The sequence below is a fragment of the Fukomys damarensis genome, unplaced genomic scaffold, assembly GCF_012274545.1.
Source record: "Fukomys damarensis isolate Sample0158 unplaced genomic scaffold, DMR_v1.0_HiC HiC_scaffold_32, whole genome shotgun sequence".
In the NCBI taxonomy this organism is placed as follows: domain Eukaryota; kingdom Metazoa; phylum Chordata; class Mammalia; order Rodentia; family Bathyergidae; genus Fukomys; species Fukomys damarensis.
This window is the reverse complement of record NW_022900944.1, coordinates 20870200-20890366: the sequence shown is the minus strand read 5'-3', so window position 1 is coordinate 20890366 and position 20167 is coordinate 20870200. Positions and strand designations below refer to the sequence as shown.

The window sequence follows — 20167 nt, the reverse complement described above, 5'->3', positions numbered from 1 at the left end:
AAGACCCCTGATCTCAGTTAGCTGATGGCTGAACCCCATGATGCTGACTGACCTCGGGCTGCAAGGCCCAGATTGAGTTCCCCAACCTTCTGAATGGTTGAACTCCACAACGTTCTATTACAGGTTTCCCCCACCCTTTCTTTAAAGATGTTCGAAGTTGGGAACTCAGAAAAATACCCTTGATGACTACCTCTGTCTTTGCAGAGTGGGTCCAAAGACTTGCACAGTCAGGAGGTCTGAGAGTGTGTGTGGGGGGCTTATGGGGGTTCAGGGGCACCCGCATGACTACCTTCCTGGCGCTTGAGCCATGGCTGCTGGGTCGGGAGCAGGCATGATTCTGAAATTAATTTTTTTTTTTTTTTTTTGGTACCGGGGATCGAACTTGGGACCTTGCACTTGCAAGGCAGGCAGCAGAACCACTGAGCTAAATCCCCCGCCCTTAATATTTACTTAAACAATTCACTGTTTTACACACTCTCTCCATCTAATGGAACATAAGCTCCATGAGGACTGAGGAGAATCTGTGTTGTTTATTCACACCTGGGTATAATAGCTGGTATTATTGGATACATAAATAAATGGAGTCAACATCTACCTACCGTTTAGCCAGAAGTCTTATGCTCCCTCTTCATCATCCTCGAGTGATTCATCATTGTTTGTCCGTCCACCTGCACGAGCACCTCTCAAATCTTCCCACTTTTCCCATCCTCGCTGCCAGTGCTCTAGTTCAGCTCACCATCACCTCTTTCCTTTATGACTGCGGTCACCTTTGATGAATCCCAGAGACTTTCATCTGGTTCCCTTATCTTCGTTCTCCTTCCCGGTCATGTGCTCTTTGTATCAAGGTTGCAGTCATCTTCTAAAACCGCAGACAGGACCTTATCTCCACATGTTTGTGTGTAAAACATTCCTTTGGTTCTTCACATGGAGGATAAAGTTAGAATTTCATTTCGTGATTAGAAGGGGCTAGTCTCTCCAGATGCGTGTCTTATGATCTCCCTCTGATTATATTTCCTGGGATGTCCAAAACTTTCACACATGCAATATTCTCTAATGGAACATTCTTTTCTTTCTGTGAACCCACTCCTTTGCCTAAGGTTTATTATTTACCCGCAGGGGGACCACTAAAATTCCCTTCAGTGTAAACGTGTCTTTCTTGGACATGGCTTTCCTAATCCTTCATCTTTCTTGGCCCCCCAGTAGATACCCACGGTGCCCAGTATTTCTTGTGTGTCAGACTACAGTACTTTGCAGTGGTTTGTTTTCTCGCCTACAGAATTCTTGCTTATACAATCGGAAACTTTTCAGGGATATCTTCTCTCAGTTCTTCAGCATTTAACATGGTGCTGGCATGGCGGAGGGGCCCAGCAAGTATTTCTTGAATAAATGAGTAATGACATTGGAGGGTAAAAGGATGAAGAATCACTGCAGTTGAATATTTTATATCTTATAAGTCTAGATCTACATCTGTGTCATTTTGTGAATAATGAAATTTACATTGTGAACACCTGCATTTCCTAACAGGGTGCTGGAACTGATGAGTTTACTCTCAACCGAATAATGGTTTCCAGATCAGAAATTGACCTTTTGGACATTCGCTATGAGTTCAAGAAGCATTATGGCTATTCCCTCTATTCAGCCATCAAAGTAAGTCTCCTTTTAGAAATAGCAGAACATGTTTTGCTCTTCTCTCTTCACCACCTTTCCCTTATAGTCCTTGAAACATAGAGATACATAATTTAGATTTCTTTCTCCTTGTCAATGTGTTTTCTGAGTTTTAAATAGTTACAGCAGAATGTTCCTTAAAGGTAGTCATCTTTTTCAGCTCTAAAATCCGAGGCATATTGTAGATATTCAACCTTTTTTTTTTTTAGATTTACTGGTTTTTAATTTTTCTTTTGTGAAATGCGTGTATAATGTGTCTGTTTTGTTTTGTTTGTTTGTTTGTTTTTGTACTGGGGATCAAACTCAGAACCTTGCAGTTGTAAGGCAGGCGGTGGAACCATTGAGCTACATCCCCATCCCAGTGTCTGTTGTTTATATTGCAGTGGTTTTATTTTTTTTCATGTTTATGACAATGTAAAGAAATAAAAATTCATTTTAGGGTCTGGGGATTTAGCTTAGTGGTGCCGCCACATGCCTCACAAGCACGAGGTCCTGAGTTCAATCCCAAGTACCAAAAAAAAAATAATATTAATAAAATCAATAATAAACTTCCTCTTCATTATATAAAAAGAATAGCGTGGTCCTGCAGCTTCCGTTCTGTTGCTTTTAGTGTGTAGGAAGCTTTCTCATTTTTAACAGCTGTCTATTATTGCATTGTTTGTATATTTGCATGAAAGGCCTCAACAGATTTTTCCAGTTTCTTGCTATCATAAACAGTGCCATCACGTGCATACACAATTTCATAGATGTGTCTGTGGGATAAATTCTCAGCTGCACAATTGCTGAAACAGCTATGATACATTTTTAATTTGGGTAAATACTATAATTTGATTTCCATTTTTCTACCTGCATGAGGAGGGCCTGGGCCCTTGTTTCTCCACAGCCTTGGAACAGAGCTATTTTTCAGCCCACAAACAACCCTTTTGTGTTTTTTACAGTCTGACAGTTAAGGAAGTATATCTCAGAGTAATTTTAATGGACATTTTTCTTTAATGTACATTTTTCATAAGTATGAGTGAGGCTGAAGAGTTTTTCCTTTTTGGAGTGCTTCTCTTTCCTTTTTCTGTGATTCTCTGTGCTCTTTGTTTATTATTTATTCTCTTGGGTGTTTGTCTGAGACCTCATATTACGTGAGGTAGATTAGCTCATTGTCCCATTGTAAATACTTTGCTCAGTTTGTTATTTGTCTTCTGCCTTGGCTGGAGGTATTTCTCCTAGGCAGAAATTTTAAATCTGATTCAACAGAATCTATCAATTTTTTATAGTTTCTTGGTTCTAAAAAATTAACGTGTTGTGTTTCTTTTGGGGGGCGGGGGGTACTGGGGTTTGAACTGGGGACCTTGCACTTACAAGGCAGGTGGTGGCAGCACTGAGCTAAATAAATCCCCAGTCCTTGTTTCTATCATTTGAATGAAAAGCTTCCTAAAATGTGTTTTACCCCTTCCATTCTGCTTTAAAGAATGAAACCAATTGTAGTTCTTAGATCTCAACTGATATAATTATTTACATAGAAAGCCCCCAAAAGTCACAAATTATTGCACTTCACAAGGAAGTAAAACTAAAAAAAATTATACAAGAGGCTTCCGTACCTCAAGCTCTTGGTTCAGAAGTCAGTACCGAGAGGTATAGCAATTGGCAAATAAATGCAGGGTTCAGGGGAAACCTCAGATCTGCCTAACAGCCTTGCCTTGACTGATTTTGCTGCCTCAAGCCCCAGATGGCACATGAAAGTGTCCAGAGAGTGGTAGTCAAGATGGTTCCTTGAAACAAATGGGAGCTGAGATTGAGGTGGTAACTACCCCAGCTGCCAGGGCCACACTGACTAAGAGGAAAGATGTGTCCAGGGTGGCTTTGCACAGATCCTGAGGCTGTAAAGCTTCATTACCTCTGCGTCCGCTCCATCCTATGGAGTGTTTTGAGAAAATGAGCATTGGAACCTGCACATTCTCAGGTCCATGCTGGGAGTTGAAGGAGGAGCTAGGACAAGAGGGGTGCAGTGGCCAGGAGCCCAGCAGGGAGCTTTCACTCTGGAGTGTTGAGGGCCCAATGATGGGAGTAGAGTCTTGGACTCCTGCCACCTTGGGCCCAGCTGAGCAGTTGTTTGTGTACAGTGCACATCTGGACTCTGGGTGGCTTCCCAGTATCTGCCTCCCTCAAGCGCAGATGAAGCTGAACTTCCTGAAAGCAAAAATGCCAAGCCCTGGCCACCGAGTTGCCTGGCTTTAACTGTGTTCCTGTGTGACTTTGAGCAGCAGAAGTCTTCAGTCCTACCCGCTCTGTGAGCTTCCCTATGATGGCCACCCTGGGTCAGGCACAAGCCTAGGCCTACGGCTGCCGTTTTGGGAACATTTCTGTCACAGACTCGACAGATGACTTCTGAATGAATGAATGAAAGAATTAACATTAATCATTCTACTAGATTTATTCACTAATATCCTCTGCTTTTAAACCAAAGTCTTTGTTTTTGCTCTAATCATTTGCAGAAAAAAAGATAAACGAGTAACTTGAAGTCAGGAACATGTTTAAAAAAGCAACTGATTCTACCTGGGGCTTAGCACAGATTTTGTCAACTGTTCACACTCAGTTCTATTTGAATCGATCCTGGCACCTTACAGTCGTTTCAGCCATCAGAGAAAGATTTGATAATGTTAAACAAATTGTACTTACTAAGGCAGAAAAGTAGACTCACACATTTCATAACAATTGTCCATAACTAGGTTGATGCACAAGGAGGAATTTGAGTTCACCCTCAGCAAGCCAGAAAATTAAATTAATTTAATTTAATCTCAGTTCCCCATGGCTTGGGTAATTGAGATTTCTTGTACTAGAAAACATTTAAACTATTTGTAGTTGGATAAAAATAAAAATTCATCACTGAAGTGGTCAGGCTGTGATGTGAAATAGCATAAATTCCTTTATTTCTACCACCTAATATACATTATTAGGGAATATTTTATTTTCCCTACTGATGAGCAGATGGCTAAGTTTCTGAAATTCAGACAATAACGGTAGCTTGATTCATTCTTTCCCTTCCACCCACAGTTTAGATATTTCTCTGCTTAGTGACACCTATCTCGTGATGATTGGTAGAGGGAAGGAGAGGAAGAATAGAGGTTAAGAAATGCGTTTCTTTTTATTTATTAAGAAGATATTAATGATGCATCGGGTAAAGGTACAAGATCCCAATGATGGATGTAACAGTGCTGTATACTTAAAATGTACCAATAAAAAATATATATATATTAAAAAATAAAGAAGATATTAATGAAAAATGGAGATGAAGTTACATTTTGAAAAGTTTCCTTTCTCAGTAAATTATGTATCTATTAGTAAGTAAGGTTCTTTACTGAAAGAAGATGTCATAGTTGCTGCAGTAAACTCATAATCTATGTGGAAGCTTGAAGTAGGAGTGAAAAACCAAATAGTTGTGGGCTAGCGACAGAGATGGAACAGTGTTTGCCAAACATGCGTGAGACCATGAGTTTGATTCCCACAAAACAAAACAAAACGAATCAGGTGATAACTGAAACAACAAAATTAAATACTTCATTGTGGGGTAGAAAGGGACAGAAATATAAGAACTAAGAAGAAAGAAGTTGGGGGTTAGATAAGGAACATTTCTTAAAACAATGGGTCTTTAGCCTACCTTTGCAGTCAGGTCCACAACATGAATTGAATGCTTCCTGTAGGCCAGGGGTCATGCTGGTCAGCAGGATGCCAGAGATGCCAAAGATCCACGCTCTGGAAATATAAGGCAAAAGGGAGGAGGAAAGTACGCAGTTGAGCTCTTGCTTAATTAGAGGGTCAACTTAGGGGGCTACTGAGAAGTAAAAATCCAAGCAGCAAGCTTAGTTCAGTTAAAAAGAGCTTTGAGAGTACAGTGTTCAGTATGAAGGAAAGAGACATGGTGCTAAAAGAGCAGCTAACAGAATTTGACAGATGGGAAGGCATCTATGAGGAAATTATGATGCTGACTTAGAAAATGAATAGATATTAACAGGCAGAGATTTGGAGATGGGGAGCCAGTAGAACATTGTGACAAAAGGAATTGCAAATGGGAAAAGCTGGTGCTAGAGGAAACAGAATGAGGATGGAAGGACTGGACCTTGCAGGACTTTTTGGCAATGTTTAAGGGTTTTGTCTTTAGCTTTATAGTATGGAAACCTGCTGACAAGGTGGTTTTGTTTTATGGGAGTGTGTGTGTGTGTGTGTGTGTGTGTGTGTGTGTGTGTGTGCGGTGTTTTTGCAGTGCTGGGGGTTGAATCCAGAGCCTCACATGCTAAGCAAGTGCTCCAGTGCTGAGCTACATTCACCACCTTTTTTGAATTTTATTTTGAGACAGTCTTGTTAAGTTGCCCTGGTTGGCCTTAAATCCAGGTCCTCCCTCCTCAGCCTCCAGTAGCTGAGGTTATAGGTGTGAACGACCACACCAGGATGCCACTGAAGTGTTTGAGCAGGATAGTATTGTGATCCTTGAGACATAAGCCAGAAGAGATGTCACAAGGCAGGAGGCTGTGGCGTCATCACAGTGACCTCCCCTGAGTTGGTGATCATGCAGAAAAAGGAAGGAGCAAGGGCTCGAGGGATACTTAGGAGTTAAAACTGAAGGGGCATGGTGGGATATCTTGGTGAAGAGAGCAAAGAACTGTCAGGGATAAAACCCAGAATTCTAGGTTGTGGATTTTCTGGCATACACCACAAGGCCAGTGAAGGAGCTTTTTTAATACAAAGCAAAGGCACTGTTGACTGCTAGCAGTCTGAAAGGACATTGCATATGGCAGAACAAGACTCATGAAAAATCAATAAAGTAAGCACTAAACCCTATGTATAATAGAAATATATCTATTAATGCCTGTGTCTTACTATGAAAGCAGTGCTTTTCACTCCATGACCCTTTTTACTTACTTTACCATAGCTACTTATTCTAACATTTACCCCAGTAGCAGCTTCCCCAAAATGAAACTTAAGGAATAGGAAGTGTGCCTTGAGTAAATTAAATATGATGTGAGAATTTTAGGTAATCCAGGTTAAAAGCCAAGTTTTACCTCTGATGAAATCTTTTGCATAGCATATACACTATCTGTCCCTTAATCCTTCACCTCACATGATATGTTCCCTGAACCAAGACCTCTTTTTGGTTGTCCCAGGAAAAAGGAACCAACAGATACAGCCTGTGGGGATGTGGCCACCTCACGGTCTGGAGTTAAGGGGCAGGCTCTCTGGGTTTACTAACCTGTTAAATGGAGACACTGACTGTTCCTGTCCCATTGCACTGGTCTTTTATTAGGGTTAAGGGAGTTAACACACAGTAAGCTCTATTTTTTTGTACTGGAGATTCAACCCAGGGCCTCCTACATATTAAGAACATTCTCTGGCACTGAGCTATAACCTTGTAACTGAGCAAATAGGAGTGTTTAATAAATATCATTAAAAGTACGATTATTTTAAAAAACTGTTAGAAGCTATTATATAATTGTTGCAACCTAATTTTCAAAATCTAAATTGAAATTCAGTTGCAGTGCACGAGGGAGAATTTAAACCTTACCCCTTGGGAAGAAGGCACTGGCTAGGGTGTGATTACCTGTGGTGTGGATGCCTGGTGGTGGTGCAGGCACGTGGTTCTGAATGGTACAGTTCTAGGGTGCTCAGCCCCGAGTGAATTCCCGAGGCTGTGGGGTTTGATGCACTTATGGCCACTCATTATCTCTGCCTCGTTTGTTCTTCTCTGTTGGTCCTGTTCTTTGCAGTCAGATACTTCTGGAGACTATGAAAATGCACTCTCAAAGATCTGTGGAGGAGACGACTGAGTCAAGATGGTCCCTAAACGTCACCTGCTCCCACAGACCTTTCCAACACCTCTGTTCTTTCTTTCTTACGGTATTTAAAGTACAAGCAAGTATAAAACAGCAACTTTTTTGCCTCACAGGAATTTTCTTTGTTCCACAGAAACAACAAAAACAAGAGTAATTACTTTAGAGCAGCTCATTCATAATGTTATAGATTATAAATGAAATTTTAAATGGTATTAAGAATTTACAAATAGGGCTGGAGATTTAGCTCAGTGGCACTGTGCCTGCCTGGAAAGCACAAGGTCCTGAGTTTGAGCCCTGGTGCCAAAAAAAAAAAAAAAAAGAATGAATGAAAGAATTAACAAATATCTCTGCTTCCTAAGTAACAATCTTTGTATAGTTCTAAATCATTAAATATAAAGCAGGATAATAAAAATTGTTGCTTTTGTTACATATAATTTGTGTACTTGTTTTTAGAGTCCACTAAAATTGTGTGGGTGGGTCCAGTGATATAGTGCCTTAAAACACATAGTTATTGTAAAAGCTGTTGCTGTTTTTTAAAATTTTGATCTACTTTATTAATCAAGCTCTTTAAAAGAAATTAAAATGCAGTTGTTCATGACCCTGTCCTGCTTTTTCTACTTGTGATCAAGCTATAGGAGGGGCAGTGCTGTTAATCTAACCACTTCCTGTCTGAACATGTTAAATATGACTTTCCCAGAAATGGGTATTTAGGACAAATAAAGTGTTCTTTTCCCTTATGTCTGCAAAACTATGCCTCTAAAAAAAAAATCCCTCACGTTATCTTTGAGTGGGACCTAATGAGACATACCTTGGCTGACATGAAATATATGAGATTAAAAAGAAATTCTGCTTGGAGTAATTAGTCTGGACTAGAGTAGAAGTTATCATACTGCAGAAGTGTCTGTGTCATTTTCCCGGTCACTGAGACACAATACCTGGCACCCACAACTTGAAGAGAGGTTTATTGGGGCTCATAATTCCAGTCCACGGTCAGCTGACTCCAAGCCAGACAGGGCGCAGTGCCAGGGTCTGTGAAGCAAAGCTGCTCGAGTCACGGTGGCCCAGAGTGGAGAGCAGAGGGAGGAGCTGGGGAGAGAGACCAGGCCCCTCCTCCTAAGAGCAGATCGACTCCTGTGCTCATCAGTGAATGAATCTACTGATGAGTGCTGCATCCCAGGATCCAGGCGCCTTCTGCACACTTGAGAATTTGGGGGAACCTTTTAGACCTAAACTGCCTGGAAAGCACAAGGTCCTGAGTTTGAGCCCTGGTACCAAAAAAAAAGAATGAGTGAATGAAGTCTAGGGCTTTTAATTAATACTCTTTATTGGTAGGCTCTTCTGAGATCCCACAGAAGGATGAAGAAGTTAGTTCTTGTTCTGGGGTTTCCAGTGTGTGAAGCAGTAGAGCACCAGGGTTGAGTCCAGCAAGCCTGGTTTTAACTCCCTGCCATACCATGATTAACTCAGCGACCTTTGCAACCGCTAAACCCCATGAAGCCCAAGTTTTCCCTGCTCTAAAATGGTGACTGTCGTAGTCCCCAGCTTCGCCACAGGATTCTGTAAAATTCAGTAGGATGGTGCCTATGACGTGCTTGGCCGTGTGCCTGGAAGTAGTAAGAGTCCAAGTGCAGTTAGCTGTCATCGTTGTGACCAAGCAGCACCAAAGCGACACGGACAACATCACAGTCCTTCGTCAGCTGTTGTCAGCTCACCTACCACACACCAAGCCCAGGGTTCCTAAGTGTGAGGCTGGCGTAGCAGAGGGGACTAATACTCATTTTCTTTTGCCGATGAGCCTAAAATCTGAGAGAAGTGAGCAGATAAATAGAACACTTGGTCTGCTTGTATGCATGTTTACTGCGTGAGTGGCTATTTAAACATTCCTAAGTATTCCTGAGTCTCAACTTTGTAGGTGGAGAGGCTTGGAGAAAAGTTCAGAAATTTTACGCCCACACAGTACTTTTTCCAAATCCTTCCCTTCTTTTCCCCCCTCTTCCCCTCTTCCCTCCCTCCTTCCCACCTCCCTTCCTTCCTTCATTCCGTCCTGCCATTCTTCCCTCCCTTTTCTCACTCCCTTCCACCCTCCTTTTCCTTTTCCTTCTCCCTCTCATCCCTTCTGCCCTCGCTCCTCCTCCTCCTCCCTTCCCTCTTCCCTCTGGCTCCCTACTCCTTCTCTCAAGCTATGATCCCCCTTAAAGAGCTCCAGGTGCAGCCTCTGTCTCCAGTCTGTAAGGAAACAACCACAAACTAGGAAGAGGATGTGTACTTTCCTATTTTCCCAGAGGCTTGCTTGTCATGTTGTTGTGGAAAGGGGCAGCCCCTCAGCCGTTCTGAATGTCCGTGCATGTGCTGTGTCTCTCGGTTCCTAGCCCAGGTCCTGTGCATAGAAGGTGCACAGTAAATATTAAGGAAAACGGCTTGTGAGATGAGGAAGTAGAACTTTCCTGCCAGTCATGCCAGATTATTGTGAAAAGCACAGGAAATAATGATTGCAGCCACCTCAAAAAGCATCAAATGTTATTAAAGTGTGATATTGAATTAAAGTATGATGCCTAAAGTAATTGACTTTTGTTTTAAATGTGAAACTTTTAACACATACTGTATTCTGACTACGGTGCTAGGTATTTTAGATCCTATTTGCAGAATTGTATCATTTATTTGTCTTACTGTTTTCCAAAGCAGTGCTAATACTGCCCCATTAGGGCTGGGGATTTAGCTCTGTGGTGCCACGGCCTGCCTCTCAAGCGCAAAGCCCTGAGTTTGATACCTGGTACCCCCCGAAATATTACCCCATTTTACAGATGAGTAAATAAGGCTCCAGATGATCAGATGCAGCTGAGGGAGGGCTGCAGCCGGGAGGCCAAGGCCTAGGACCCAGGACAGTTGGACTTCACACTTGGCTGAGAGTCATTGTGATGAAAGTGAAAGGAGCTGTGATCCCAAGAGGGCTGCGAGAAGAAAGGCAGCAGAGGTCATGACAGCCAGAGAGAGTGCGCCCTCCAGCCCTCTTCGTGGTCTTCCCACAGATGGCCATGACCAGCTGGAGGCGCCGAAGGTGTTTCTCCTCGTTCTGATGGAACCCGGCTGTCTGCATCGCCCATCGCTAATGATCCTCCCAAAGACCTGCAGTACTCACTTCTGGATTTAAATGCCTGAGAGGGGAGCACACAGTATAGGGGCAGCACCCCGGGGGTTCCCACATCTGTGACTTCAGGAAAGTTGCCTTTCGAGGACTTACATTTCTCAGCTTTGAAAGAAGAAAATTAATGGCATCTTCTTCATAAGGTGATTTTTATAACCAAACGAGGAAACACTTAGAAGGTGTTCTGCAAAGCACATAGTGCATGCTGGGCCCTCAGTAAATGTTAGACTGAGCTGGCACAGGGATGTGTGCCTGTAGTCCCAGCTACTTGATTTCAATTAGGAAATTTTAATTATAAAATGTTAGTTTTAATTGTAAAATGCCCTAACAAGATAGGTACTATTGTTACTCAAGAAGGTGGGGCAGGAATATCACTGGAGCCCAGGAGTTGGAGACCAGCCCAGGGCTACACAGTGAGACCCTGTCTCAGACAGAGAGAGGGGAGGACCATTAGCCTGCATCGTATTACTTTGCTATTATTCAAGGGCCATGATTATTATTCCCTCCAATTTCCACAAGGGGGCAGGTCAACTTCAAGTGCACCCCATGGCTTTATCTCCAAATGGCAAAACCTTCTTTACTTGCTTCAGAATAACTGGTCCCAAGATGGATTGTTTGAAAATGTCTTCTGTGGAATGCTTGTCATGGACCAGGCATCTTACTGTAACTATAAACTCTATCTCATCAGAACATACAGATCCCTTAATTCAATCCTCTGGTCTCAGGATTCTCATGGGCTCTTCATTGACTGCCATGGGTCACCTGCCTAGGCGAGCATAGGGAAGTCATCTGCTTAAGCACTCACTTTAGTCCTAGAAGAAGCAAAGGAGAGAACCACAAGCTGGAAGGAATCCTGGGCCCCTGGGATTGAGGAACTGCAGTTTAGAGCAATGGGCTTCCAAGGACCCACAAAAATAGCAAGTGAAGATACTGAAAAGATTCACTAGGCTGTTTCTTAAGGGCATTCTGAAGGAAATGTTTAATGTAATTCCAACTTTTCTTCTCTATATCTGCTTCTTTTTCCACATCAGTTGTGTACATACTGATCACTTCCAATTTCTATCATTTTACTTTGTCTTTAATGTATTGGTTTTAGGGTCAGCTCCAACTGAGCTCAAATCCTAGCCTCCCCCATTACAGCAGTGTGAGAAGTGATAAGTAGTTGACAAATACTTCACATTAAAATTTCATTCTTTAACCAATCATAATAGTACCCACCTAGCAGAATTGTGACAATTAACGAGATGAAGCACATAAAGAATTTAACTCAATTAAAAATTACAAGGAATTACGCTAGTATAGCCTTTCCCAGCGATTAGCAGATAGTATTAATAAACAGTTGAAGAATAAAAAAAGTCCTATGCAGTAATAGTATCTCTAAGACTGGCCTTGGATGTCTCCAGGGAATTATTCAGTGAAATCACTGTTTCAACATCAGATGTGTTTACCTTGAATTGGAAGACAGGTTCCCTAGGCGTATTTCCTTTCTGTGCCTTAGTTTCCATGTAAAGCCATGATGGCTACAGCAGTTTTGGTGAACAGGTGTGAGATTTCAATGAGCATCAGCACAGTGTCTGTACCTGTTCAGGTGCCCCATCAGTGTTGGCCTTTATTCTCTTGCTCCTTTTGAAAGACCTACAATGGCTTCTGCTCCTTTACTTGGGGAATTTTGTGATGTTGAAAAGCTCCCTTCCAGTCTGTAATTAGGAGAGGATCAATCACACCTCTTGGCAGTTTCCTGCCTACAAAGCCTTGTGTTTTATGAGGCACAGAAAGTATCCCAAATGTCTTTTCAGAGCCACCCCAACAAACTGACAGATTCAGATGCCGCCCACCCATTTCCGTATGTCTCCTGTGGGACCTCCGGGGGCCAATGAGTGTTGGTTGCTTTGTGCTTCGGCCGTTTTCCTGGTGCTATGTTTCTTCCAGTTGGAACAGATTCAGCTCCTTGCAGGCTTTATCTACCAGGATGAGCCCTGTTTTCAGAGGCTGTTTCAGAGTTGGCCTGTTTCCACAGATTTTACAAAGTCCAAAGTGAGAGAGAGGAGGAATTCAATGAGCAGGAGGGTTACCCAATCAGGAGGAAGGCTGAGTGGCTTCTGTGAGAGACCTTAAAAGGAAACCCAAGACCCTAAGACAGCCCATTCAACTGTACATGTCTTTAAACACAGCCATGCATTAGAGAAAACTGGCTGTGAAACCTACATGTATCCTCCTTTGGCAACAGCTCTGTGGAACTGGATGCAGCTATTAATGATGCAAGGTGACCTGCAGAGACCCAGTGTCGCTCTGACATAACAGATGTGATTTGCCTGTTGACGCAGTGCCAACCACCAGGCAAGATAAAATTGAAAAAGAACACTGAGGTAAAGTTGGCTGCAACACCAAGGAGTATGGCACAGTAGGGCAGGAGATGGAAGAAAACAAAGGTTCCAGCCTGAACTCACACTCCTTTCTGAGGACTCCAGTGACCCACAGTAAACCCGACTCCTTTGCTGTCCCTGCCACCGACCTCAGACAGTGTAGAGATTTCTGACGTGGACAGTTTTAACTTCTTGTTTTGTGTTGTGTCGGAGAGCCAAGTCCTCAAAGAAAAACCCAGATTAGACATAGCGAATTCTATTTACACAGGTGTTAACTGGTCATTTCATGCAAAATATTTTCTTTGGTTGCTACCAATCAAAACAGATCCTTTTATTCTTTCCACATTTATTTTTGCAAAGCAACCACAGGCCAGGAATTATGCCACAGGATGGGGTTATAAAGGTGAATAAAGCTGTATGTTTCCTGGCTCTGAGGACTGGGGAAGGGGAAGTAAAGACAGTTACTCAGCTAGTTAGCAAGGGCAGTGTGGGGGTGGCGCTGGTCATGGTGGTAGAGGTGGAGGAGGGTAGGTTTGGGGAGAGGCAGATCTGGCTGCCCTACTCAGCAGCTGGTTGACCACAGACAACGTTTTCACACTGTGGCAGAATTAAAGGGTAAGGTATTTGGAGGAGCTGCTGATTACTAGGTGTTCTGCAGACTGTTAGAGTACAGTGATTGGTCTAAAGTCAGCTTGGCTCAGGTTCAAATTCTGACTTAAAGTTATTAGCTGTGTAATCATGGGCAAATTATTTAAACCCTTTATGCGTCTCTGGCCTTCTCTGTAAAGTTTGGAAGATAGTAATTAAACCAACCACCTAGGATTACAAAGATTAAGCAGATCAATACCCATAAATAGTCAGAATGACCTTGTATATTGCAAACACTATGTGAATGCTAGCTATTTATTACTAACTGTAGCAAAATATGATACGACTGTAGCAATGCTATTAAAACACTGTGGACTACTGCACACTACCGCTAAAATAGAAGTGAAGGTTGACGTAGAGATACAGACATACACAGACACACACATAACAGAGATGTTTCTAATACTTTGCTAAATGGGAGAAAAGTAAGTTTATAAAACAATAGGAAAATAAAATTAGAAAGGTTTAAAAGTGTACATGACAATGGTAACTGATTATCTGGGTAGTAAGTTTATAGTTGATTTATTTGCTATGTTGTGTTTTTCTACATTTTAACAATTAAATGGCCTAATAATTGTAAAATATTTAGCATGGAGTATAATAATTTTTGGTTATTAAAAAGTACCTAGACAAAGGACTATTATCTAAAATACATAAAGAACTCAAAACAACCAGCCCCCCCAAATATAAAGACCCAATTCTAAAATGGGCATCTGAAATGAACAGACATTTCTCAGAAAAAGAAATAAAAGCAGCAAGTAAATATATGAAAAAATGCTCCACATCATTGGTCATTCGAGAGATGCAGATGAAAACAACACTGAGATTTCACCTCACCCCACAAAGAATGGCTGCTATCAAGAAATCACACAATAACGAATGTTGGAGCACTTGTGGGGAGAAAGGAACCCTTCTCCATTGTTGGCAGGAGTGCAGACTGGTGCAACCACTATGGAAGTCAATATGGAAACACCTCAAAGAGCTGGGACTAGAGGTTCCATTTGACCCAGTCATCCCTCTGCTGGGTATCTTTCCAAAAGAATTGAAAGAATCATACCACAGTGATATATGCGCACCCATGTTTATAGCGGCACCGTTTGTAATAGCTAAAACTTGGAAGCAGCCCATCTGCCCATCAGTTGGGAACTGGATAAAGAAGATGTGGTTTTTCTATAAAATGGAATACTACTCAGCCATAAAGAATGAGAAAGTAGATTCATTCATAGGTAAATGGGAACATTTTGAGGATATAACTCCTAAGTGAAATAAATAAGGCACACATATGCAAATACCAAATAGTTTCTCTAGTGTGAAAAACTAAAATAGTACTCAAGATCCTAATGGGACAATTAGCAACGTGAAATAGGAAGAAAAGGACCAAAGGTGTAGGGACAGTGAGAAGGATAGGGAAAAGGGAATAAGGATCAAAGGGAGGGGGGAGGGGAAAAATGGGAACCAAGACCTGGCATGTAAAGGTACAAGATCCCAGTAATAAATGTAACTGTACTGTCTACCTAGAATGTACAATAAATTAAATTATTTTTTTAAAAAAGTACCTAGAACTTAGTTCAGGGACTAATGAGATATGCCAGGGATGGATTCACTGGGAATGTAACCTTTGATCTGGGTATTAAAGGGATTGATTGGTAGGGGATTAGAAGACACAAAGGTTAGTAGAAATGAGAACGATCTACCAAAACCTGTCTTGATTATGAATTATTTGATTATATTGGAAAACCATGCATCAAAAAGTACATAGGTTAAGTGGGCTGTTAATCTTCAATAAAAAGGCCTTCCTTGGGCGCTGAACATCATAGAATCCATCCTTAATTTTTATTTCTCCTCCCCTTTCCTTCCCCCTCCCCCTTCCGTTTCCCTCTCCCCTCCTCCTCCTCCCTTTTCCTCCTCTCTCCCTCTCTTTTCCTCTCCTTCTCTCTCTGATTGTAGAATCTCATAGGATCCTATCCGTTGAAGTCAGTACAGGGCAGGTTCTTCGTGTGGGAGATTACAGAGTACATGCTAATTCTGTTGCTGGAGATAGTAAGAGAGCCATACAGACCATTCTATCTGGATTAGAGCCGGGATAAGAGCCCCGTCTCGCTCAGAGTAGGTGGTACAGAGCAGCAGTCATCTGGAAAAGGGGTCTGCTCTTCTGGCTTCACATGAGTCTCCTGACTCTAAACCATACTAGAATATGCCACAGGTGGGGCAACAAGCCAAGGATCCCTAATAGTCCTTTCAGACCTTTGTGTAACCAGCCTATAGCTTAGCCTAAAGTCACTGGGAATCTAAATCACACAACAATGACTGCAGAGTGTCTCCAATTTTTCCAGACACATTTCTGGAAAGAAGACTTGGTGGCAGGGAGAAGAGCACTTCCTTTCTCTCTACCTCCCATCTCTTTCTAAGTCCACTGCTTTTATTCCTGGCTAACTTCAGCAATGTTGACAAGACAAAGAAAGGTCTGCACTGTTTAGTCTACTTTTAATTAGTTCAATATGGAGACCTTTCCTGGCCACCAGGCAATAGGCTGTCTGTTCTTGATTTCCTCTTCTTTCTTCAGGGCATTGGGTATGTAGTTTGGTTGGGCCAGGTGCTGCCAGAAACTTCCTGGGAGGTCCAGGGATTCCCAGAATTTGGAATCCCCCAGAGAAAGCCCCCTTGGGGAACTCCACAGATTTTCCTGATTATGCACCTGGGAGTGGTAGTTGTCCCACTTCTCCTGGGCTGTTCTCGTCCTCCTCAATATGATGGTCCTGTCTTTCTCCAGGCACAGAAATCCCCCAACCTCTCCTTTACCAGGTATAAAAGAAATTCTCCAGGCTCCGGAGCTCTTACTGTGTAACTTTGGACAAATTGCTTAACCTGCTGATCTATCGCTTCATCCTGTGTCTAAGATGCAAGTAAAAAGTTATCTAACTGATATTGCCAGAAAGATAGAAGTACCAGGAAAGAAGGAATGATTAGATGTGTTATAGAGAATATAGAGAATTAAGTAAAATAATAAAAGTAGTGCCCCTAACAAAACATCTGAAGTATGGTGATCACTAGGTATTACTTATGCCTTTCTCCAATTTCCCATTCTCTTTTTAACTTTTTTTTTTTGTACCAGGAATCGAACTCAGGACCTTGCCAGGCAGACGCAATGCCACTGAGCTACACCTCTGGCCCATTCCCATTCTCTTTTGTCATATCAAGCAAATGCATAAGATCTTATTTGTTCCAAAAGACTTACTTACTTATTAATAATTATGAGAAAACTGAAAAAAGGCTTCAAATTCTACATAAACAGGAGGAACTTTCACAACTTAAATCGTGCCACATTCTTGGCCTTCTTGCAGAGTGGGAGAAGTCCCTTCCTTTTGGACTTTGGCTTTATTACTGCACCGTCTCTTCTTAGCAAGCAGAACTTCAGGTGCAGTAGGTAGAAAGGCTGGCATCTTTCTAGGCCTCCTCGTCTCAATAGCAGTAGATACCATTTCCTCAACAGCTATTCATCTATGAGATCTCATTTCTACTTTACGGCTGCAAAGCAGGAAATGGCTAGCCCCGTGTTCTAAGAAACCAAGGCTCCAAGAGACTAAGATCACTCTAGATTAGGAGCCACGATACAAATGGAGATTTCTATAACTCCAAAATCTATAAGCATTGAGAAACTGAGCAACTTACCAATCTATTTGAGCATTTATTTCATCTGAAAAACTGAGTTTTAATCTCCTTATTCAGCCCACTCATTTTTTTGGGGGGGATACCTAAAATTGAACCAGGGCTTTCGCAGTGAGTTACTGCCCCAGCTCCCCTTGCCTTTGTTTTTGTTTGTTTGTTTTTGAGACAGGGTCTCACTAAGTCATTTAGTTGCCCAAATTTTTTATCTTTCTGCCTCAGTCTCCCAGAGTGATGTGTGTGTGCAACACACCTGGCTCAGCCTACCAGGGTTAACTGAAGAGACCCAGTGTGTGCTGAGCATTATTCTGAAAGCTGCATGTACATGAGGAAAACTTCAGTCTATTTTCATGGAACTTACGGTTTTTTATATAGACAAGTGTGACAAATTACATTAAATGCCTGGGATTTGGCAGTTCTTATTTTACTAAATCCTCACAATGGTCCTCTGTCAAATGTGCTGTTTTCACATCACTATTATGTACTGTTATTAAATGTCAAAAATACATCTAGGCAGATCCAGGCTGAGAAAAAACAATAATAGATTCATTTTAATTGGCCATAATTAGTTGATGGTTCCATATAATTAAAGTCAGTTTGAGAATGTGGTATATATCTGTCACATTAAAAAACTGACTCATGACTTTAATCCGTGAATATTTGTGTTTCATTATTGTACTCTTAGCATCTAGCCCAGTGCCTGGTAAGGTAGTATGATTGATACATAATTACTGAATGAACTAAATACTTATTACTGTACCTACCAGGCATTACCTATTCTGAAAATTGCATTTTGCCTGATCTTTGTTTTTAATAATTGTATAAAGTCCTCTGGATGAAAACAGTAAAATTCTGGCCTATTATGTTTTTAAAAGTAGGATTAACACATACAAACAGTTAGAAAACAGAGGTTGAAATTAATCTTAGATGAGGAGTTTCTTTCTCCAAATTAACCCCCTTCTACTCTGATCTATTTCTTCTTACTCAGGACATTGCTAATTATAATGGTTGTCCCATGATTCCCAACATTTTGACCTTGGATTTCTGCTGTACTAAGAAATTTGATGATTTTTCCTCCCTAATACTAGGGATCGATTGAATCCAAGGTTCTTGCCACTGAGCATGTCCCTAGCAAAAATGCATTGATTTTTAAATCTTAAAAATCACAGCTCCAGAACTGACAACTGGCTAATTTTCATGAAATCTCTTAATTTAAATCTTTCAGTTTGTTCTTATATAAAATTGAGATGATGTCAGTTTCTGTGGTGGAAGGGATTAAATGAAAATGATGTCTCCAAGCACCTAGCACACTGAGTAAGAGGATGGGTAGCTAGAAACAAGGGTAGTACATGTGATAATAAAGCTAGATTACTGGAAGTATAGGCTGTCATTGGTACACTTTGTGTCCCCTTGACACTCAGCATTCTATATGCACTGGCTGTTTCTTACAAGTCCCTGTGACTGCTGTGGCCTTTATCTGGCTGTAAGATCTGCATTGGCCCACACCTAGGACAGAATAGAAGTGCCGGAGAGTTGCGGCTCCAAACAATGCCAGATGGGAGGCCATGGGTATCCACAGGCTTTTGCCTCCCAAGTAGAACACTTTGAGGCATGCTCTGTCTACACTGCTTCCCAGAGATCCCCAGGGAGACTGAGCCCAGTTGCCCAGAACGCACCCTGCATTGGTTTCCTCTCTTTTTTTCACCTCACTTCTGTCCAGCCTCTGAGTGCTTCCTGGGGTCCCTGGATCCTGTTCTCAGTATCTGCTTTGGGGGCATTTATCCTCAAGCAGAAAGGATTATTCTCAGCAGTCTTTGTGAAGTATGAGGTGGAGCCTTGTGTGTAACTTTGTAAGGCTACTTAGGTGGCACAGCTGTAGGAAGACAATGGAGCCTTATGGGGGTAGTAATGATTTAGAAAGGAGTCTCTGTGTTGGTGTGCTGTGGAGTCACTGAGAGGTTGAGAGGGAAAATGGAGAGGTAGGAGCCCATGTTGTTGCTACAATTAGATAGCACTGAGTAGGAAATGAGCCATGTCTTTAGATTTCTGCAGTTTCCTCCAAAATTGTAACTTGGAAACACGAGAGAAGAAAATGAATGAAGAAGAACATGCAGAGTAGGAGCAATTAAATAAATAAAAAAAAAGGAGCAGGCTATGAGCACTTACCTAGCATGCAGAAGGTCCGGGGTTCAAACCCCAGCACTACAAAGAGAAATAAATAAAAATAATAAAAGATCAAAAGAAGAGGAGATGATCTCATCTAATTATTATTCATCGTCTTGCGACCTTATTACTACTTTATTTTTATGAGTTCTTTGAAAGTCAAGTGTAGGATGTGGGGACACATGAAGAGTCTGATTGTACTAAGCAAGACAGGAAGCCGTGAAAGCAAACAAAATTAGCAAAGGAAGTGTGTTCGATTGGGTAAGGGCACAAGGAGAGGTGCGAGGGAAGCTGGCAGTGGGTTTGCTGGTCCGAGGGAAGGAGATGTCAGGCTGTGTCCCTGAAGGGATCCTAAACCTCAGAAGCAGAGAGCCTGAATGCAACCCACCCGGAGGTGGCTCAGGCATGGAGGTCCATAGCCCAGGGAATGTCCCTGGGGTCCAGGAATCTGGAAGGTTAATGTGTCTGTTAGGGTCAATAAAGATGACAATGGGCAGAGCTGGGGTGAAGGGACATGAGGCAGGATTCTCAGGAAGTGGAGAAGATCTGTGAGTCACTGAGCCAAGGACAGCACAGGCAGGAGGGCACAGAAGCACAGAAAGCCATCCACCCTGGAGAGGATGAGGCCTTGGTGCTGAAAACAAGCAGAGCTGTGATCTCACAGGACAGTGTGTTTCGGGCAAGGAGACAAAAGAGAAAAGAAAATGAAT

The 20167-nt window shown here is 42.0% G+C and overlaps 1 protein-coding gene across 2 annotated transcripts in view; it reads left to right on the top strand.

The window, feature by feature from the left end:
- The window catches only part of Anxa3 (annexin A3), a 63193-nt gene extending 55463 nt beyond the window's left edge, over window positions 1-7730 (top strand). For both annotated transcript variants that reach the window (XM_010628401.3, XM_010628392.3), the window contains 2 exons: window positions 1525-1647; window positions 7413-7730. In XM_010628401.3, the coding sequence (XP_010626703.1) occupies window positions 1525-1647; window positions 7413-7472 (183 nt within the window). In that variant the 3' untranslated portion in view covers window positions 7473-7730. The remainder of the gene's footprint in view (window positions 1-1524; window positions 1648-7412) is intronic.
- Window positions 7731-20167: the final 12437 nt, after the last annotated feature.